At 38.9% G+C, this 23,739-nt stretch overlaps 1 protein-coding gene across 2 annotated transcripts in view; it reads right to left on the reverse strand.

Moving 5' to 3' along the window:
* GXYLT1 (glucoside xylosyltransferase 1) overlaps positions 1-23,739 on the reverse strand; it is a 38,936-nt gene that overhangs the window by 12,006 nt on the left and 3,191 nt on the right. The window contains exons 2-5 of one of the 2 annotated variants that reach the window (XM_031589579.2): positions 18,071-18,163; positions 9,994-10,168; positions 8,979-9,104; positions 7,927-8,178 (exon numbers count right to left, since the gene is read on the reverse strand). In XM_031589579.2, the coding sequence (XP_031445439.1) occupies positions 7,927-8,178; positions 8,979-9,104; positions 9,994-10,168; positions 18,071-18,163 (646 nt within the window). The remainder of the gene's footprint in view (positions 1-7,926; positions 8,179-8,978; positions 9,105-9,993; positions 10,169-18,070; positions 18,164-23,739) is intronic. The other variant, XM_031589580.2, reaches the window with a different exon arrangement.

Raw genomic sequence — 23,739 nt, forward strand, 5'->3', positions numbered from 1 at the left:
ATTTGACAGGATCAGGCATAAGAAATGCACAAGAGAATTCTTCTCTAGCAAGAATAATAATTAGGCTCTGTGCAATGTGATTAAACAGAAGAAGATACAGCCTAAACCTTCCAAAAAGCAAATTAGACTGAAGCACAATGTATAAAGATTACTGCCTCACTTGGATTCTGCCATCCACAAAATATTGATCAAAGGTTTAAACTTGCACTCCATGCTAAGAATCAGGAATGGTGAGCTAATTTGATTCTGTTATTATGTTAATCATAGCAAGAGAGTATAAAGAACTAAAAAATAATTTTTAAAAGATTTAGAGCAACCCATAAATATATTACTTTAAATTGTCAAAACAATTAATTCATATAATTTTCATTTAACTTGCATGGTTATTTAATAATACTGAAATACAGAGTATATCCCAAGGAGATAATAGGCAGGTAACAGCATACATCACATTGCCAGATGTCCAGAAGCAATAGTACTTGACAAATAGTGCTATTAAATTTAGGAAGTGGAAATTCTAATATTTCAATAACCTTTGCATAAATAAAGAAGTTATATATTAATTTATTAGCACTGATGTACAGTGAAGCCAGTGTAGGAATCACTGTGTAAGAAAAATTGCTTGAATTTCTTGAATTTTATAACGTCATTCTGCAAAACTCTACTTGTAGTGAGGTCAGAGTGAGAAACAGAATCCTTGAGTTCAATCCAAATCGACAGAATTACTTTTCAAAAGTTACTCAGGTGAATGTGAAAGAAGTAACCATCATTATCACTAAAAAACTCTAAAATATAAACTACGTTTCCAATATCCAAAAAATTACCAAGGAGGTTAAAGAGATTTAAGAAGCAGCATAGAAAAAATTCTGTGGTATTTTAAAATGCCATCAAGCTGTTACAGACAGGTTCTATAAACCTCCCAGATCTCAGCTTCTTGGAATGGAACAAAACGAATATAAATTTTGAATGTCCTGTGTGGAGCCACAAACTGGGACTCCATGATCCTTGTGGGTCCTTTCCAACTCAGAACATTCTGTGATTCTGTGGTACTTATGAACAAAATATACCAAAGAACACTAAGATGTTCTTTTGAGTATTTTGGAATTAGATGCTTTGCTTTCATCAACTTGGTCATGGATGATTTAGAAAGGCTCCCAGAGTATTTCTGTCTAGTTAAAGCTGATGTCAGTAAAGCTGTCATACTCAGTCGGCAGCAATCTCGTATTTAACTTCCTCTTAATACTTCTAGGAGAACATACAGTTGAGGAAACATACTCAAATCATACAGTATTATCTAAAGAAACCAAAGCTGCAGATCCACAAATCACTGACCAATTTATAATTTCATTAATGTCATATGAGAGGAAGTTCTCATGCTGGTTACATGACTCCGTCCTGTTCTTGCCTCAAACAGCACAGTGCTTAACCCTTGAGGTTTTATTATTATTATTAGTGACCTGATTTACTTCACCAAATCAGCAGAAGGAATTCTTTTCTCTATCAAACTTAATTGGTTCATGGAAGGGTCCAACAAACAACAAAGGTTAGGACAAAGCAATCAAGAAAAGAAGCAAAAACCTACTGAAAAGAGCTTACTGTGTTTCTCAGAACTACTTAAGCCATATAGAATGGTCACAGAAATTGTGTTTTATAAATTTTAGGTTTTATAAATTCCCTGCTGTTTGTTTAAAGCATACCCATGAACCTTGCCTTTCTATTCACTACCTAGAGTTACTTTGCTTGAGGCTTGTTTGATTTTGTATGTTTGTTCCTTTCTATGGGTGATGTCTCAAGCATTATGTATAACATTAAGTATAGCAATGCCTAAGTTTCCTTACGTATTTGAAAAAGACCACTGTTCTCTTTTCATGCAGCCTCACTTGTCTAGGACTTTCTGTTAAAGTACCACATTGCTGTGTTATTTGCTACGTCCCTTCCAGTTTAAAAGTGTCTATGTCTATAGAATGGTTCCATTGCAAGGGACTTTCGATGATCATTCCATCCCTCTAGTAAATCAACAGCACCTCCCTATTCAGTATTATTAGCATACTTGCTATGAATGTATTCCATTTCTGCATCCAGATCACTGATAAAAACGTTGAACAAAACTGATCTTGGAGAACACCACTGGTGAACACCCGACAGCCAGATGAAAACCCATTTACCACAACCCTTTGAGCTCTGCCATTTCAACATTTTATCACACAGTGCAGTGCTAACTATTCATCTCAGAGTTGGACAATCTGCCCAAAAGAGATTACATTCACCAAACATATACAAATCCACTACGTATATATAAATATAAAAAGTCACATAATATTAACTCTTCCACCTCCTAAATATTCTTGCATATTTTACATTCCCATTCTCAACTTCTGCTTTGCAAAGAAAATGACAGGCAGGCACTGTCCATATAAAATTTCTTTACCAGTTTGAGCCTTATCTTTGGTTATGCAATGTAAAAAGAATCACACTACATTCACGTGTATGCACATGCATATAAGCAGTGCATTTATTTTTACTGTATGCATGCACACAGTCTCATAAAACACACAGAAAAGAAATAAGATAGTAGAACTAGGAACTATTAGACACCACAGGCAAGTAGCTAGGATGCTTGTCTAAAATGAATAGAGAGTTCTAAGAAGACTGAGTTTAGAATAACTAAGATAACTATGTAAATAAAAGATGGCTTAATTCTGGACTGAGACATTAAGCTACATCTTTGCTACCTAGGTGAGATTTTACCTAGCAGAAAATCTTCTAGCACCACTGGCTAATGTGTCCAGTTCTTTTTTTATTGTTCTCTTCTGGTTCCTTATAACTTTCACAAATCAAGCAAGGTCTCAAGCAACAAAGTCTTCAATTTTAGTCCAAAGAAACTACAATAAAGAAGGAAGCCACATATTCAAACCTATCATATTGGAGGGATATCCTGACCCAGAACTTCCTCTCTTCAGATGTGAAAAAAGTCTAAGGCAGATTTTTGAAGACATAAAACTTCCAAAATATTATGTCTACTTAAGGTCTTTGTTGACTCTCCTGAATGAATATAAACAAATTCTGACCATCCTAGCGTTTTCTAGTTCTGATGTTACCTAACTAGAGTAGGTAAGAAATGAGACATGACATGGGTTGGTACTTGTAAGGTTCAAAAGCAAGAAATCCTAGAATGGCATGGATTGGAAGGAACCTTCACAATCACTGCTTCTAACCTCCTGTCCAAGGCAAGGTTATCAACCATCAGCTCAGGCTTCCCAGGGCACCATCCACCCTGGCCTTGAATGCCTCCAGGGCTTCTCCTGGAAATCTGTCCTGGAGCCTCACCACCCTCTGTGAAAAAAAAATTCCCCCTAGCATCTAACCTAAATCTCTCTTCTTTAGAACTGTTCCCCTTGTTCTACTGCTATCTGACTATGCAAAAAAGTTGGCCTGCCTTCCATTCACAAACTCCTTTTAAGTAATGGAAGGCCACAATGAGGTCTTCCCAAAGCCTTCTCCAGGCAGAACAAGCCCAGCTCCCCCAACCTTTCTCTTACAGGAGAGGTGCTCCAGCTCTCTCATCATCTTCGTGGCCCACCTCTGGACTCACCCCAACAGCTCCATGTTTTTCTTGTGCTGGGGGCCCCTGGCCTGCATACTATATGCCAGATAGAGCCTCACAAGGGCAGAGTGGAGTGGGACAATCATCTCCCTCTCCATGCTGGCCACTCCTCTTTCAATGTTGTCCTGTCAGTTTGCTCTCTGAGGTGCAAGCACACACTGTTGGCTCATGTCCAGTTTTTCATCCACCAGACCCCATAAGTCTTTCTCCGCAGGGCTGCTCTCACAGAGTTCTCCCAGTCTGTGCTCATATCTAGGATTGCCTCACTCCAAATGCAACACCTTACAGTTGCATATGTTGTTGCTGCTGGCCAGGAGTATTAGTACAGACCTTACCCCTGAATTTAGCTTTCCTCTCTTCTAAAGGTTCAAGACTAGAAGATCCTTTGCTATCAGTATCAAGTGAAGCCATACACTCAGGCCTACCGTGTATAGTCTCAACTCCACTAAATCCTTTTCCAAGTTTTGCTGCACAGCCTACTATTTTTCAGACCACGCAATTCTCCTTATAAGACATTCAAGGTTCCTGAAGATGAAAACAGATCTTCTATAAGGCACTGACAACAGCAGTGTCTGTAAGAAAGCCTCTGCATCTCAAGGCTCTGTGATACTCCACAAGCTTGCTGCACCACACTGTACATAGTAGGGGAGCATAAGCTTAATGGTCCCAGATCTGAATGCTCTCTATGCAAAGATCTCAATCATCAATACTCTAAAAGAGAAACTCATTTCTTGCTGAGATGTTCCCCAGGCTTCACTGCCATTGACAAGAAAGGAAAATGACTGAGCACTGTAATACTTAAGTTTCAGATGCAGCTCTCTCTCTAGATATCTTCAAACCATTCCCGCTGGGCTGAGCATGCCTACACCAAGTCTGATACCACAAGACACCTCTCCAGTGTGCTCAACAGGAGGAAGCACTAAGTCAGCAGCATAGGTTAGAAATCATGAGGCAACGTTCCTCCTGAAACAATTTTAAGCCTTCCAGTACCAAAAAATATCCACTGATACGTAAGTTGGCCATCAGCAGTTAGATCTGAAGTAAAGTCTTAGCAAATTAGCCACTTTGGAGAGAGTAGCTATCCCTACAAATTCACAGCTTGAACAAATAGCAAATATTAAACTTATCAGGCATGTACAACAGAGGTAAAACACCTGGAATGAATATCAACAGATATTCATTTTTTATATAAGAATCTGAATGATACAGACAACATTCTAAATCAAGGAAGGCATATCAAAATACTCCTGCTGAGCCATAAGATCTGTGTATGTTACATCATGCATTCAAGAATTAGATCTGTTTCTTGCTCAAGACAATCAGACTCAAAAAAAAAAAAAAAAAAAAAAAAAAGTGAGAAAAGCAGGGGGAAAAAAGACAAAGAAATGGAATATAAAAGATTTAATGCAAGAAACAAGTTCTCAGCAACCACGTTAAAAGTTGCATACTGAAAAAGTATAGAAAACACCTTTTTCCTTTTACTTCTGTATCAAGCAAGAGGTACAGTAGCTAGAGTTACAGCACAGGAAAGTTAAAGCTATGTTACAGCTACATATTACACTACTGTTAACTTTATACTTGAACTAAACAGTTCTTTATTTTTCTTATATTCTCCATATTTTCAAAACCAAAAGGCATTAAAAGCACTTTACAATGGAAGCTAAGTATTTCTTAAATTGGAGATGGGGAAAAAAGTAACAACTATAGCAAATGTGCAGCATCAGGATGTCTGAGTGGCTTTAGGTGCCAGACTGAAGGTGTTCCACACCTTCCTGTGTCAGTTGCATGTTCTGGTCTCCTAATGGAGACATGGGTTCAAATCCACTTCTGACAGCACCTTTAACTAGCAATAGGATGAGAGGGAATAGCCTCAAGTTGTGCCAGGGGAGGTTCAGGCTGGATATGAGGAAAAGCTCCTGAAGAGTAGTCAGGCACTGGAACGGGCTGCCCAGGGAGGTCGTTGAGTCATTATACCTGGAGTGTTCAAGAAATGTGTAGATGTGGTACTAAGGAAAATGATTTAGTGGGCAGCACTGATGATAGGTGAATGGTTGGACTAAAGCAGGCATGTCCAACCTGCAGCCCGTGGACCACACTCAGCCTGGCACAGCTCCTAATGTGGCCCACCCTCAGTGGTGGCTCTTCCCCACTGAGTGGCCAGGTGCACACCCATCACTCATAACACTCAAATACTCGTGTGATATCAGCACTGTCTGGGCTGAAATCAGGGCACAGGGAGGCACAGTGCAGTGCTAACTCAAGTGATGGCAAATAATTGTCTACATTTTGATACATTGGCTAAACACAGTCCTGTGAACAGCAAAAAAAAAACCAAGCAGCTGTGCTTTCAGTTTTGATAAAGGAATTTGAGAATAAGCTTCAAGGTCACAAAAAAAAAAAATCATCAGTTTATGCTTGCAACACTATTTTCAGTCGACATAAATCTGCAAATTTTCAGACTGAATGTACAGAGTTGCAATCAGATATTCAACTCAAAAATTTGATCATGTCTCTTTACTAGACTTTTACAAGACCTCTGTTAACAAAAAAATATCCTTCTGTTCACAGACACATCTTACTCATGTCACCACTTTTTGGCAGTACATACATTTATGAACAAATGTTTTCAAGGATGAAGTACAGGAAAAGTAAAACTTCATAAAAGATCTCCGATGAGCACTTTGGGAACTCAATAAGAATTGCAACCACTGCCATCAAATCAGAAGGTGATGCATTAGTTTCACAAAAACAAGGTCAAATATTGCAGCAGTTTTATGTTTTTGTAGCTCTATATATTTTACAACAGTTGCTCCAAAAGTAATGCCTCATATTCTATTCTGTTGGCCCACAACATCACAGGCAGATATTGGTGTTGCAGCCGTAAAGGTTGAACCTTCCTGCCAACATCCCATTACATTTTGTTGCCATGAGACAGATGGCAGCAGAGGAGCAATCTGACCAAATGGTGTGTGACATGGAAGTGCATATGAAACAAAGGTGTGTCATGTAATTCCTCCATGAAAAAAAAAAACAAAAAAACCCAAAAAAACAAACAAAAAAAACCCCCAAACCTGTGTCCATTGACATTCATTAACACTTGCTGAACATTTATGGAGACCAAACAGCGAATGTGAGCACAGTGGTGCATTTTAGCAGTGGTGACAGTACAGTGGGTCTCTTCCACTGGTGCAGGTTTTGATGAGCATGGTATGCAGCCTCTTGCTCATTGCTGGTGAAAATGCATACCTAATGGTGGTAACTGCGTTAAAAAATACTGCTCTGTTGCTGAGAATTTGCTCTATCAAGCAGAGTTATTGTACTTACTGTATCTGTTGCAGCTCCTGTGGAAATAAATAGGAGGCATTACTTTTGGAGTGACATGTATATGCAGCCCAAGACAATTTCTCTTTACTCAGTGTGGCCCAAGCTAGCCAAATGGCTGGGCAACCACTGACTAGACGGTCTTAGAGGTCTTCTCCAACTTTAACAATTGATTCTAAAATGATTCTAAATGTATGTTGTCACTCTTAAGGTGTACTTCCCCTAGTTTTTGACTGCATGACTGTTTTCCCTAATCAGACTTCTTCCCATTTTCATGCAGTTTTATTTCCGTGGTTGTTTTCAGTTTCTTGTGTGGTTTGTTGTGTGTTTTTTTTTTTGTTGTTGTTTGTTTTTTGTTTTTAAGTATAAAGTAAGACAGTAGCATAATTATGCAACACTGTTTTTGTATATGTCAAGTACACAGGAAAAAAAATCTGTGAAGCAACAACTACTTCTTGTACTGGACATATTGCTTTACTAAGTATTTACACGACATAGTTATTTTTCTACAGAAACTAAGAATGCAAAGTAAATCAAAGGTACTTAAGCTGATTATCAGCTGGTTAAGCTTTCAAAGATCAAAATTTATAAAGGGTACAGTTAAAATAACTTTCTAAATGTTTTAGCACCACCTCCTGGTCATATTACTACATACACACATTCTTAAAGTTAGTTAATAATACACATAAAGTGTTTTCTGAAAACTTTGAACTGAAGAAAAACAGGAAACTATCTACTGACAAACATAATTTAAAGCAACAGATTGTATCCTGTCACATGATATTCCAGAAAAAAAATTAAAACAATCAAGCAGACTTACTCGTAAGTCTTGTAATTTGTAAGCTTTAAATACAGCTTATTTTAGATCACCATTCCAGTTACGAGAAAAATATTTGTCCCAGGTGAATCTGGGATGAAAAATACTGTCCCAGATGAATTAGAAACAGGATTGGAATTAGAAGATGTACGAAAACAATCTGCAATAAACACAATATACATACCTTGAAATACTTTCTTCTGATACGTGTCATATTCATTAACATGACTCCAGAGTTTATTCCAGTCGCTCCATAATAGGGATGCCGAGCAAAGCGATTATACCAGCCAATACGAGGCTCTTCATGTTCTGGTGCCATTGCAGCAATTTGTGTGGAGTTGAACTTTCTCAGAAAAGCCCAAATATCATCAACGGGTCTCAAAAACAGTATGTCAGTATCAACATACAACAGCGAATCCACGTCTTTGAGGATTAACTGTGAGGAAAAAGAAGTTTAAAACCGAACTTAACTAATTCAGCTTCTCTTAATAAAACAAAATATGGCAATTTGTACTTTTAATATATTTTTGACACAAATAAATTCACCTTAGACTGTCAGTTTGTAAGCAAAAAAAAATTTATTTCCTCTTCTCTTTCTGAGAATTTCTGCAGACTGAAACAGAGGTTTGAGGTACAACAATAACACAACGGAACAATGACAACGTTTGTATTTTATATCCTGGGTCTCCTTGGGAGAGGGCTGTAGGCCAAGTAAAACACTGCAATAACAGAACCTCCTAACTTCTGCCCTTTCCCTTGCTTTGATATGCAACTAACCAAACAATGAGGCAAGTGTAAGGAAATCCCACAAGTGACAGTTTTTGGGAGATGGCTGCCACTGCTACAACTCATCTGGCATGAAGTATGATTACTGAAGTCTTAGATTAGCAAATAAAAGGCCACAGAAAACACTGGTAACAAGAGGCTATTTCTTGTTTCACTCCTCTTAGACCCACGCAAGCAGGAAACTTAACAAATAAATGAGATGCTTGATTAAATCCTTATCTCTGAAAGGGTGACATAAGCAACCTACAATAAGCACCAGGAATATAATTACATTATGCAGCAACTGAGAAAGGGAATCGTATTTCAGGATGTATTACCAGTAAACTTAGAGGTTTTTTAGGATGCTAAAGTGACTTCTAGGAGTAGCGGTTCTTGATTTAAAACTAAGCAGTAATAAGATTAGCAACATGCTTGATGCTTCTGTCTTGTCTCGTAACACAATAAACTTACTGGCAAGAATAGCCTTTGTGAAGCACATGGTTTAAACAACTTCTTCCATTCCTTCGCACCCTCTGATGGAAATGTTATTGGATACAATGTGTAATTAACTTTTCCTTCATATGGGAAGTCATCAAGCTAGATGAAAAGATCACAAAAAATTACACGAGTTCAATCTTAAGTGGAATCATATCTTATTTAAATTAATCACTGAACACAACTGCAACATGTCTTTTCCAAAGCAGAAACGTTTCCTGAACTGCAAAAATCTGTCAGCTACTCAAAATACTTAAGCAAAAAGTGGCACCTGCAGGACACAATGAAGAAAACACATCATATCAGATCACATACATAAGAGCAAGTAAAATCTATCGGTATTTACAGGAAGTAAATCCAGACATTTTCTCCCCTTAACCAATTTCCACAGGAAAACCATCAATGAAGTCTTTCCCAATTTAAAATAAGCTTATCTAACTTTGCCACAATTACCTAAAGTATGACATTTTGAGCACAAAAATAGTAAAACTCTCCAAAGGTATATACCAGTCAGCTTCTAATACTGTCACTCCAGCCAGTGCTATATCCATAAACTGGAAGCTGCTAAAATTAGATGTAACCACATCCATTTTCACAAAATGAGGTTTCCTTTTGCTTAGACAAAATAAAGCTGACTCAGAAAGTAAACACAGGGATAAAAAAGGACAGATTTATTCTTGTAACTGCATTCAAGCTCACATGATAAAACTGGTTTGTGGTCAGAACATCAGATTTCTATTTAACAAATTCAAGGTTACAAATCATGAAGTTTGGGTCTGTCTCTATGAAAAGCCTCAATATCATAAACTGGCATTTTTTAAAAGCTTAAAAAAAAAAACAAACTTAAAAATCCCTGTCCTAGGAAAGACTTGCACATTACCTCAGATTTCTTTATTTCTGCCAGTACATTCAACTACCACCCAGGTAGCTGAGAAATGTTTAAGTATTACTCCAATTGTACAATTATTAAATAAATGTTTGGGGTACTTACTATGTCTTTGAAGCTCTCATGTAATTGATCCTCAGCAAAAATATGAAACTGGAGAGGTTTGATGCTGAAAATAATGGCTGATCTCAACATAGTAACAGTCTCCTCCAGTCTTTCACCACAGGCAACCACTGCGAGATGCACTGTCTCAGAAGGCTGTGTCTTCATATCATTGTATCTAACACAAAAAAGATTTTTCATTTCACGTTATTCCCTTCACAGGCTTAAACAAAAGCTCTATTTTCTGCAGAATGTAATTTAATAAAATAACCAATAACAGACAGATAAAACAGAACATACAAAACAACTGCATTACGCTTCGTACTTAAGTTAAACCTGAATTATTCTCTTACCCATTCCTACCACGCCAGCCCGTGAGGATGGAAGAGCTACACAGAAACTCAAAGAAACTAGACCAAAACAAAACAAAAGAATTTCCAGATAGCCAGATTAAAAGAAAGATTGCATTAAGTTGCATCAAAATGCAACAGGATGTCATCACTTCAGGTCTATACACGTGATAGTAATTTTTTCCCTTTTCCCTGCACTCTTAGTGTACACAAGTAAATATGATATTCACAGCAGAATTAATAACAAAAGTGAATCACCACTATTTTTAAAAAGTTTCATTAACAAATGTTTTTGAGTGATCCACTTGTATTTTGTCCATTCTCTGCTCCAGTAGATACTTATGTCAAAACCGTGCTTCAGAGCTTCTCCCAGGCACTGGCGAAACGCAGAAAGATTTCACCCATCCTGCAGGTGTGCGACATGGTTTGGAAAGAGGGGAAGCTAAGGGCTCAAGAGACTGTGTGGGATGTCCTGGTGCTTCCCGTGGTGCCAACAAATCCCTCAGACATCCCAATCGCACGCAGTGCTCACATCTCTGGGGCTAAAGCACTGCAAGGTGCAGGGCTTGGAAGTCATTTCTCTCTTGTTCAACAGTTATTGTGAAAAGTGCCTGCTACATATTAGGTAGGGTACATTATTTCATGTCTTTAACACAACGGGCTAGAATTATTATCAAGTAAATACCAGTAGCTTGGTAGCAAACACTGCAGGCATACTAGACCTACAACTGTTTTCTTCTGTTTGGATTTCATATACTTAACCAATAAGAAAAGCTTTCAAAGGTTTTAAGTGTATTTCAGCTCAAAGCCAACCTTTGTAACAATATTCTACACTTGAGCTATTCACAGCATACTAAGGGAAAAGAAGGGCTAATAAAACTATGAGCATCTGAAGCTCTCACAGATTTCCAAGTTATGAAAACAAAGAATTCTCAAAAGTCAGAACAGACTTTACCAAACCAGTGACAGCAGAGAAATGCTCACCCATTCTCAGACACCTGCCAAAGACAGACACACTCCAAAATGCAAATGAGCAGATCTCATTCTCAGCACATCATCTCTACCTAATTTACACAACTAAAACATATTTAAACATATAAATCTTTTCCTATAAATCCGCAAAATATGCCATGTAAATATGCCTTTTTTCTTTAAGTTATGGAAGATCAACACACGTTATTTTGAGTTCCATGAAGCAAAATACAAGCAACAACATTGCTGTAAAACTGAGTTCAGTACCATAAAATAGCATTTGCATTTAAAACAAAACAAAACATTCCAAGCTTTGAAATGGTTCAAAAGTCCTGAAACTACTAAAATCCAGCAACCCAGGGATATAAAAGGGATAAAACTTCATTAGAACATATAGTCAATAATAAGTCAAGGTTTGGAACTGTATTCAAAATCACATGGATGAAAGACAGGTAGTATTTACATCCAAAACTGGACATCTAAATGAAGATGCTGGCATATGAGACTGTGTCTCCCATTCAAACTAATAGAGACCTGATGGGAAGGCAATGGAGCCAGGACAATAATTCATCTTACTTCAAAGTAAATACCTAGGGCTTGATTCAATTGTTTAACACAGTGTCACTTAATATGTTCCAGAATAGCTCACCCTGACCTCCAAGTGCCAGTCCTGAAGAACAAGGTATCTCAAAGATTGTGTTATATCGGTTAGCCCTATGGAGATGTCAATAATATCCTAGTGCTTCTCATCAGCCATTTATTTCTTAGCAACTTACTGGCTGGTCACCTGGGTCACACTATTCTCTTTCAATTTTAATGACAGTTTAAACCCACTTGGTATAAACACATAAACACAGACATTCGGAAGATTCAATCCACAGACTAAATCCTTTCAGATGTCCTGCAGTGAAACCTGAAATATTAGTTCAGTTTAAAAGAGGAAAAAAAAAAAAAGCATAACCTTTAAATATAACCAAGGCACAAACATTCAGACCTTTATACCTAAAGCTAATCTAAACATTACACCATGTAGTAAGCAGCTGATGCAAAGCAAGCTGAATGTGATGAGGGTAGCTGAAATCCACAAATAAATACACCACAGCAGTCTGAACAAGCTGCAAGCAGCAGATTAGCCTCATCACTAATCCACTGTAAAGGGAATTACAATAATTAAGCCCTGAAGTCATGAGAGCCTACATTGATATTGCAAGGTCATGTGATAAATAATGGCACTACCTATACAAACTGCATAGCTGAAAGCCAAGTTCCTGAACCACATGGAACACAGCTTTCCATGAATAAAGTATGATGAATATTACAACAAAGCAGCCCTTAAACACAACACTGAGATTCAAAGACTATTTTTCTGTATCTAGTCACATTGCAAATAAAAGAACACTTCAAGCCACACAACAGAAAAATGTTTGCTGTAATGTTTTCGCAGTCACTTTGCCCACATCTAATCTGTATTGTGAGCTTATGAGCTCTTAGTTCAATTTTCTTAAATTTCTGTTTAAAAATAATTTTTTCAACTCTGAAAAAATTGCGTGAAAAAGTGAAAGCCACTTACACTTAGAAAAAGAACAAATGAGCCTAGTGAAAATCTGTTTTCATTTTCAGTATAAAAAGTCAGCAAGCAACAGTATCAGCGCAAAAAATATTCCCTGTGTAAGTTTTCTGATAATTAACATGGAAAAGTTCAAGGAGGTCAATTTAGGTTAGATACAAAAAAAAAAGATCTTTCACAGTGAGGGTGCTGAGGCACTGGAACTGGTTGCCCAGTGATGTGGTTGAGGCCCCATACCTGGAGACTTTCAAGGCGAGGCTGGATCAGGCCCTGGGCAACCTGATCTAGCTGTGGTGTCCCTGTTCACTGCAGGTGAGTTGGAGTAGATGGCCTTCAGAGGTCCCTTCCAACTCTATGATTCTATGAAAATGCAAATTGTGTTTTTTAGGATCTGTGGGACAAATAATAAGCAACTTTCACATAAGCGACCAGTATCATTTCAAAACTGCCACCTTAACATGTCTCAGAAAATCAAATGGTAGATATGTAAGTAGAATACAGATGGTTTACTTATCACGCTTTTTCTTCTTTGAAAGCTTTGTCCTTGATCTAAATCAATGGAACATTAAGAAGGCAGACCCAGCAGCCTTTACTCACTAGGGAAAAAAAAAAAAAAAAAAAAGCAGAGTGAGAAGGCAGTAAAGCCTGCACTGATTAAAATGCAGTTGGGAAATCATTCCCACAATTACAAAAAGTAGGATCAAGGTAACTACTAAAATTATCTGCATTTGGAAGTGATGAAAATTCTAGTTTTTACTCAACTTAATTTTCTACTAGAGCACTGAATTAAAAACACAAAATAAGCTCTGATTACAGCCTAAGTATGCTAATGATACCACTGCATATAATGTCTAAATGTCATCTGTTCAATTACAAACTCAATTGGTAGATTAAGTTTGAAGTTACAACATATTAGTCATTCAAAAATCTATTACAGGAGTTGGAAGTCTCATCCTGCAGTGAGCTAAGTAGTTAAAAAAAAAATCCTGTTTTTCAGGATTGTCACAATTCAGCTTAATTTATCCACACCACCAGGACCTCAATGCACCCAAAAAACAGCAATATAAGTTAAATAGGCAATGTAAGTTAAAGCACACTTAGAAGCAACATCCAACAAGTGAAATCAGACAGACTGCTATCAGACAGATAACAGTAGGAATAATCTCTAAGATCTTTTTCTTATTTGGTCTCAGGCAGAGATGAGCAATCACACCTACTGGATGATACTGAGCACCATGAAAACTCACCAGAAAAGTCACACGCCCCTAAGATCACACAAAACCTAAACCTCATGTCTTTAGCAGCACTGCTAAAATTTTGGATAAAGCTGTACTGTATGTTAAAAAAAACCTGAACTTGTCCTTCCTCTAACAAAGCAAAAGCTAACAATAAATATTCTTTATCAAAAGCACTGCACAAAACATTCCGTCTGTACCAGTGTTAATAATCAGAACATTGATATAAAACATGGGCACAGAAGAGCTCCACAATCCTTCTCACATGCAGCAGAGGTAACATCTTAAACAGATTAACTGAGACAACATCCATATAAAACTTTACTAGAATCATCAACTGATCATGAGTGGTCAGGTGCTGGAATGGGCTGCCCAGGGAGGTGGTGGAGTCAGCATCCCTGGAGGTGTTCAAGAAACATTTAGATGTTGTACTAAGGGACAAGGTTCAGTGGGAAATATTGGTGGTAGGTGGACAGTTGGACTGAATGATCTTGGAAGTTTTTTCCAACCTTGGTGATTCGATGAACTGCTCAGAGCTCACTGGTGGCAAGCAAGGTTGAATGAGCCACAGCATGAGTCAGACTGAGCTCTCTGTGAATACCACTCCCCAGAATTTCCAAGCCTATGAGTCTCCAGTGCTTCTGTTGTACAAACATGAGTCTTATAAATCCACACAACATTTGTTATCACTCCCTGCTTTGAACACATGCAGTAACTCAAAGGAAAATGATGTAGCTAGCAAGCTACATTCCAAAAATGCCTACACCAAGTTCTTTCTCTCATGGAAGTATCTGCCACCCGCAGATCTGATGTAAAAAAACCTGCTAATGGTATCAAAGGTCTGAACTCTCCAACTTATCAGTGCTCTGGCACTTAAGATCATGCACCAATTTTGTCTGAGAAAGAAACAAAACTACAACTCAACTCATATCCAAAGCTGCAACTGAACTGCAGCTACTTTCTGTGATGTCCCAACACAGACAAGGCAATGAGGCTTATGCAGCAGGCTGTGCTGAGCCACTGTAATAGCTTGCTGTTATCCAAAGAGGGAGCATTTTCCTCTCCTCTCTGCCATCTTCCCCACCTCTGTTGTGGGTAAACCAAAACTCTGGCACTCACTGCAGCTCCCTGAAAGAACTGAACTCACTAAAACAAATAAGTAGTAACAGTTTGGGGAAGTGAGGGAGTCCTCTGAAGTTAGGGCAGATTCACTGAGGAATTCAACAAGCACCAGCATCAGCACAACATATGGGGATTCACTTAATGTATTGATTAAATAATTGTATTTCATTAATATGAAATGATTAATTTGAACATCATCACGATCTTTCCACATTTAAGCAATACATTTTCTTTCAGCTTCAAAAAATCAATCAACATGAGACTTTGCACGTATTAGGACTCACTGTGAAAGAAACTGCACTATCCTCATGAGGCCATAATCAATGCATACTTCAACAGAAGTGCCTTCTCAGCCACACACAACATTATTAATCAACTAATATACATTACAACTTAATGTATACACAAAGGAATTGCATACTGTTTCTCTATTTCTGGTTCCAAGTTCCCACCACTTAACTTGAGCCTGGCAGAAGATCTGGAAGTTTTTTGCTCTTTTGATGCATTACAATGTTTTGTAGAGAGTTTGTGGGTATCACAATGGGCAAAGACATCAGAAGGCAGTGGGGCACTTTCCTATTTCAGCACTGCACAACAGTTAGACTGGATCAATGAAATTTACAATTATATCTTGTCTCTCCAGAAAGCAAAAGCCCCTATGCCCCACCACAACAGCACTGACATCACCTAGTGCTAAACTTCGTGATGCTAAATTCCCAAAAAGCTAACCTGAAGGGGAAAATATGTGAACTGAGTTCATCCAGACAGCTAAAGGAAACTCAGATGTGCCAAAGGAAGATGATACACTGGCAGTTTGGGACAGAGGGAAAGATTCAGTAGTCCCAGTTTATGTGGGTACCTCACTAGCAGCCTAAAAAAAAGCAATCTAGGCCATATCTTCAATTAAATTCTTGGCAACTGATGAGCTTAAAAAGCACCGAAAGGACACAAGCAAAAGGAATGGGAACAGATCAAGGGAGGCTGCTCTGAAAATAATGCCTCCTAAGTTATTTCCTTGACCCACAATGTCAGAGGCAGACAGTGGTGCTGCAGCAGTAGACGTGGAACCTTCCCGTCAATACTCCACTTAATTTTGTTGCAACAGATGGCAGCAGAGGGAGTCTGACACAATGGGGTCTGACATGGAAGTTTGTACAAAGCAAAGGTGTGCCACTGAATTCCTCCATGCAGGAAAAAAACGCACCCACTGACATTCATCAACTCTTGCTGAATGTTTATGAAGACCAACCAGTGAATGTGAGCACAGTGAGTTGGTGGGTGGTACGTTTCAGCAATGGCAACAGTGGGCCACCTCTGACTTTTATGAGTGTGGCATGCAGGCTCTTTTCATTTGCTGGTGAAAATACACAGCTAATGGTGGTGACTATGTTGGAAACACAGCTGAGAATTTGCTCTGTCAAATAGTGTTATTGTGCTCTTTGTATCTGTTGTAGTTTCCATGGAAATAAACAAGAAGTATTACTTTTGGAGAGCCTTACATGAAATCTTTCCTGCTATCATAATGTTCAATAGCATTTAAGCCTTGTGAACCTAAACATTTTTTTTTCCTTTTGCTTCTCTAGAAAAAAAAGAATAGCACTTTGTCATGGTTTTATGATTTTTGGTTTTCAGTATTCCACATCATAACATCATGTAGTGTGCTGGGAGTTGAAGTGTTAATGCTCCAGTTCTGGGCACCTGTCTGGAGGAGAAGAACTACACACCCCAGGGGACTTTGTGGTCAGAGAGGAGACAGAACTCCTGGCAAGGTCACCTGATGAGCTCTTCTTCGTCAGGCTCTCTTCCCTGCTGCTCAACCAGACTGCATATCTCACCTCACTGTCACGGTGAGGTCTATCCACCTTTTGGACACTTTCTCTCATTATTTGATTTAATAGCTTCAATTCTAACTATATTGTATTATAGTGTGTTATCTTGCATTCCAATATCATATTTAGTAAATTAGTTTGTTTCTCCTCAGATCGTTGCCACTGTTTTTAATTATTTTGGGGTCCCCTGTTTCCCTTTTCCAGAGGTGCAGATTTTGCAAAATCCCTCCGCCCCACTACTCACGGAACTGGGTCAGACCAGCTCCCAAACTGCTGACAGGCTTTTAGACAAAAAGGGAGAGAATCATCTCAATGGCTGTTCATTTGAATTCTAAATATAAGAAAAAATAACTTAAAATCATATTTACATAGCGAGGAGAACTAAGTGGGTTAGAGAAGATACCTGTTAAGGAGCTTACGACTTCTTCAGTTTCTTTACAAGCTACTATTGTAATCTGACAGCTTTAAGGCTTGTGAACAACCACATCAAATAATTTAAAAGCCCTGGTAAAGATAAAACTTTAAGGACATAGTATATGCTTCAATGTAATGTATCCTAAATTACATTCTAAAGTAGCTGTTTCAGTAGTTTTGGATGAAATACCTTCATATTCTTGATAGTATGGAATTTTAATTAAAAACTCAGGACTTTATTAAACATACCTGGCAGTTTTTATTGCAAGTTATATCACGAGTACTCACCAATCACTTTTAAGATTATTTTCAGATAGACTTTTTACCAATGTTAACAAGTTTTTATTTAAGAAAGCAAAATAAATGAAAAAAACTGAAAATTCTTTGTAATTACATTTCTTCAATGTGTAGTTTGAAAATATAATAGAACAGAAGGACAAAGTCCAAAGACAACTGTAACATAAACATGTGAAATGTGAAGCAATCAAAATATTTTGCTTTGTCACCTTGCTAAATAGTCACAAATGCTATAATATTAGCTGCACTTGTCTGTAATCAAAAAATAAAGAACTATTTAATAATAGATCCTACCTAAAAGCAGCTTCCCAAAAGCAGTTCACTCCACAAACATCAGAGGGCAGCATCCAATAGGAATTCCAGAAAGATACAGACAAATTCTGACACCTAACAGGATAAGACAAAAATAACCTATATAAATGTTACTGATTATACGGCAAAGTTAATAGGATTATTTTGTACTCAAACATTATTCGATCAGTTAATGACTTGATAGAAGACTCACTACATAGTGGAGCTTGGATAATACAAAAGAGGAAGTGCCAGTAGGGAAGGATTCCTTTAAGGATGTATAGTCCCATTCCCATCAGCATTTCTCTCCACGTATTTTCAGAGTGAGAGAAACAAAGGGGGTAGGATTTCTGAAGGCCATTCTATGGTCCCTGCTTAGTGCAAATCTATAGGTGACAGAGTGAAAGACTACACTTAAAGCTGGAAAGATCCCTCACCATTGCAGTGTCTTTACCTATCACAAGCAGAGAAGTTGGAACATTTCATTTTCAAGTGCATATTATCCATTTAAACACAATCCCTATTAACCCATGACTATTCAGTGCAAACCTGCAAAACTTATTTAAAAGAAAAAAAAAATAGAACTTTTAGCACCAACTAATTCAGCCGCTTCATTACAAAAGGTTACTGCAAGATAGAAATAATCACCCCATCCAACAAGTTTTCTTTCTCTATATTAATATCAAGAGCAGTCATTTGTTCACTTGTGTTACAAAATGTGTACTAGTCTGCTATGAAATTTTATGTGAGAACATCATAGGAAATATTTTAAAAGAGCAATAGGAGTACATGTTCTAAGGTTCTGGTGAGGGAATCAACGATGAGATTTAAAATCTTAAATGAGCACGTGGAATACTGCAAAGCAAAAAGTGCATGCTCTTGAGTGACTTCCTATTAGTGCTCTTCAACATCTTCATCAATGACACAGACAATGGCATCGAGTGCACCCTCAGCAAGTTCAAGGATGACACCAAGCTGAGCGGTGCAGTTGATACATCGGAAGGAAGGGAAGCCTCCAGAGGGATCTGGACTGGCTGGAGAAGTGGGACCATGAAAACCTAATGATGTTCAGGGTGCTGCACTTAGGTCAGGGCAATCCCAGGTACTTATACAATCTGGGGGAAGAACTCCTTGAGAGCAGCCCTGCAGAGAAGGACTTGGGGGTTCTGGTAAACAAGAAGCTGGACATGAGCCAGCAGTGCACGCTTGCAGCCCGGAAGGCCAACTGTGTTCTGGGCTGCATTAAAAGAGGGGTGGCCAGCACGGAGAGGCAGGTGATTGTCCCCTTCTACTCAGCTCTTGCAAGGCCTCATCCGCAGTACTGCGTCCAGGCCTGGGGCCCTCAGTACAGCAAGGATGTGGAGCTCTCTGGGCAGATCCAGAGAAGGGCCACTAAGATGAGGACCGGAGCACCTCTGCTATGAAGAGAGGTTGAGGGAACTGGACTTGTTTAGCTTGGAGAAGAGAAGGCTCTGGGGAGACCTCATTGTGGCCTTCCAGTACTTGAAGGGAGAGTATGAACAGGAGAGGGAATGGCTGTTTACAAGGGTGGATAGTGATAGGACAAGGGAGAATGGTTTTAAACTGAGATAGGGGAGGTTTAGGTTAGATATTAGGACGAAGTTTTTCACATAGAGGGTGGTGACGCACTGGGACAGGTTGCCCAAGGAGGCTGTGGATGCCCCGTCCCTGAAGGCATTCAAGGCCAGGCTGGATGTGGCTCTGGGCAGCCTGGTCTGGTGGTTGGCGACCCTGCACATAACAGGGAGGTTGAAACTAGATGATCATTGTGGTCCTTTTCAACCCAGCCCATTCTATGATTCTATGCTTCATCATTATACACTGTTAACATAATGCAAATGGTGTTTATTAACAGCCAGCATTCATGAAGGAAAGACATGCAAGAAGGAAAATTATAGAAAAGGCTGATGATGGAAAGCTGAAAGACTACAGCTCAAAGCTGTACTGGAAGTTTGTTTCATGAGTTTGAAAAGAATCAGCATTACCTTGGCTGGGTAATCTGATACCTGCATAGGCCATATGAGCTAGCTTTGTGAAAATCATACTTAAAAGATTACTGCAATAACAAAAATTGGCAAAATGTATAATCTTTTTTTTTCTTGATGCTATAGAAAAGTGACCTGATAAACACACAGAAGTGTTACATAAAGCCTCGTTAACTGTTGGCGGGGCTGAGTTCTTTGGAAGTCCTCACATCCTGTGGATACATGTGTTGGCAACTTCATTGGAATCATTCTATCTCATGACAATAGAATGATCTCCACAAAGAAATATCTCTGTACAAAACAGGGTAATGTAGACTGCAACTTCCTTATTTTTGAGTATTACTGGGGAAAGTCAGTGGTATAAAGCTTTAAATTCTCCCTGCCTAGATTCATCCTCAGGGTTTTTGAAGTTAAAAAAAAAAAAAGTAACAATTTCATGGAAAATATCTGAAGAACAATCTTTATGCTCTTCAGTGCACACCTTTCTGTAGTATCTGCTACTCATTATTCTGAGGACAACTTAACAGACTCCCAAAAACAGCATTCTGGTTTGGAGGATTATTGTATTATTACAAGGATTCTTCTTCCAGCTGTCACAAGCACTGTGTTTTTCTTAGCTGCCCTGAGCTACTTTCTTATCCAGATTCTCATACCAAAAACTAGAATTAATGCCAAAGTGCTTTCTCTGCCACATTAGCCCTTTCCAATATCCCATTTCATATTATGACAAGGTTGTCAGGCTTGGATTTCATTCACAAATTGTGTTTGTTTGAAACAGAAGCGTTACTGAGATGCACGCATCATTTACCAAACATGTAAATCAGACTTGTTTCCTGCAAACAGAAACCCCTCTCAGATGATCACATACTGCCGTGTTCCTACAGCTTCCACACACAGTGGATTAATAGACTGACATTGACAGAGTACATTTTTTGTTATTCACAAGAAGATCACTCAGAAATTATATTCATCAAGTTTTGTTTTTGATTTTTTTTTTTAAATTAAGAACTAGAATAATACATGAGAAAAGCTTGGATGACAAATAAGGTGTCCCAGGTGATATACAAAGCTAAGGAGGTGCATTCTGCCTGTTAATCAAACAAGTTATCCAAGAGAGTACTGGTCAGGCAGGAATACTTACCATCAGCACTGGGACATAGTTTGTTCCCATCTATTACAGGTTATGTGGTTAAAGGCTAATTAAAGGCGAAAAGACAGACAGCTCAAGGAACCCTGCTGCTTACACAGCACAAAGGCAGCGTTCCAGTTTCCCTGAGGAAGAGTATTCTGGGGTTGTGCCAAACAGACTGCAGTAAGGAGCTGGGAAGCGTCAGGGAAATGACCAAAGACAAGGAAAGCAAAGCATCAAGGCAAGCCAGAGAGAAGTGAGAATGAAAACACAGAAGGAAGAGAGTTCAGTGACACATAAACAGGCTGTCAGTAGAACTGGCCGTGCTACAAGCCTGATCACCAGTCTCCTTCATAAACACTATTTCTGTATTCCTGGGTGAAGGGGTGCTCTATTTTGTGTGCATATGCATGTGTGGAAGTCCAAGAGGTAACCCTGAATCACAGAGACTCACTTGTCTGCAGTGCCAGGAACTGGAGAGCCCTGACCTGAGTGCACACAGCATGTGGGTGTGCACACTGGGGCACTGTTACTAGCAAGTTCCAAGCTGGATTCTCCAACAAAGAGGGTCGTAGGCTTGTCAGCCAGGTAACAGAGAGGCTGTAAGGCTGAGTGTGAGCCCACACTCTCGAAGTGTGAGCTGCTGAAAGAACCAGGACCCAGCCAGCTCCAAAAGTCTTTGTGTCTGGAGGTTTGGAGGTTGACAGATGATACAGCCATATACCTAGAATCAGCCAATATACCAAGAAACACCAATCTTCATGAAGCTACTGGGAGACCAGGCAGCCCAGCTGCCAGACAGACAGACAAAGGCCAGAGACTGGAGGGATCCTCAGCCCCACATGTGTGCATGCATATCTATATCACGGAGCTCTGAGTACCAGCAACCAAAGCAGAGCTGCAAGCCTTATGGGTGTGCACACCCAGGCCAGCAGCAGGGAGGAAACCAGAGGGTCCCCTGCACAGACTGAGCACCTAAGGCCAGTTACTGGAAGGACCTACACTGAGTGCATTTATATGGTTTTTACTAAGAGGCTTTTCATGCTCATCAGCCAGAAAAGGGATCAGGCCACCTGTGCTGTCTGTTCTTCCACAAGTGCTCTTTTCTCCCTGTTGATGCCTGTGGCCAGCCATGTGTATACAAAAGTAGCGTGGGCTTGTGTCCCTACTAGGAATAAGTGCTGAGCTCTGCCACTGGCTACCCCAAGGGATGGGAGGTGCAGACAGCCACGCTGGACAAATTCTAACATCAACCACTGCCAAAAATACCAAAGCAAAGAAAAAGACAGTTTTAAAAAACATTGGAACCGTGTCAATTCAAGGTATATAAAGGTCTCTCCTTTAGACAGCAAGCCATTTAAGACCTCTAGAGGATAATTTAGCTTTAACAGAAAATAGGTAATAAAAACTTCAGTCTTACAGACACGGTTTAAGTGTCTATATTATGACTGAGAAGAAGGATTTGGGACAATTCTAAATTTATGTGAAAATATACAGCAATACCACACCAAGACTGAGGCCCTGTGCTTAAACAAGCTAAGTTCCAACCATAAGGAGTCTCCTAGAAATAAGTGATTAAAAAAAAATCCTTTTGTTAAGTACACTAGCAAGCTTACTGTTAAGGGAGATCATGGCTTTCATCCATGCTTTCCAGTCCAGGTACTGTCTTTAATACTACTGTAACTTCACAGAGCTTAGCAGCACGTACACTCGGGGTTGCAATCACCTAACATGGGTCATGACTGCTGTATTGCTGTCAGCACTGCACTAACAAGCTAAATCTAATCAACAGCAAGCATCAACTAACCCAGAGAGACTGCTGCAGCAAAACAGGAAGGCCATGTTTTTATTTCCTTCCTGCTCATATATACAGTAGCAAAAAGTTAGGAAACAATGAGTTTACCAATTCAACACTGAAACACACTGAGAAGACCTGATTCTTCTGAATAACTTTTCCTGAACTGATTCTTTGTTTCAATGTATTTTAACTGAAAAGCAATAGCTATATTAAATAGGAGACAGTAGATCCTAAATTTAATGTTAAACGTGCAATACAGGACAATCCTGGCAATATCCCATTAATTTATAACACGTCTGTGTAACATAACATTTGTTAGTCAACTTTGCCATATGACAAACTCAGCTGAATTTTTATTTCTGAAATGAAGTTTCAACTTCAAATTATTCCATGCTTCACCTTTTAAAAATTTCACTCGCATTTTGTAGACCAAATAATCCCTTAAGGCACAAGAGTAGCTGAGAAGCATTCTGGTAAAACTGCTGGCTAAGTTCTCACATTGACCAAAATATCAGCCCACGTATTGCCACCATCCTACTCTGCTGCCAAAGCTTGTGGGTATACCTCTTATACTTCTCCATGCACTAAAATCCACTCACCTCTCCCTCTGCCAGTCTAATCGTACAGCAAGAAACAGATGCAGTCCAGTAAAAGTTACATATCACAGAACAGTGACAGCTACAAACAAGATATAACACTGCCACCTGCATGAAAACTAGAGTACAATGAAAAAATGTTT

This window comes from Phasianus colchicus, chromosome 1 (genome assembly GCF_987193195.1).
Source record: "Phasianus colchicus chromosome 1, bPhaCol1.hap1.1, whole genome shotgun sequence".
NCBI lineage: Eukaryota > Metazoa > Chordata > Aves > Galliformes > Phasianidae > Phasianus > Phasianus colchicus.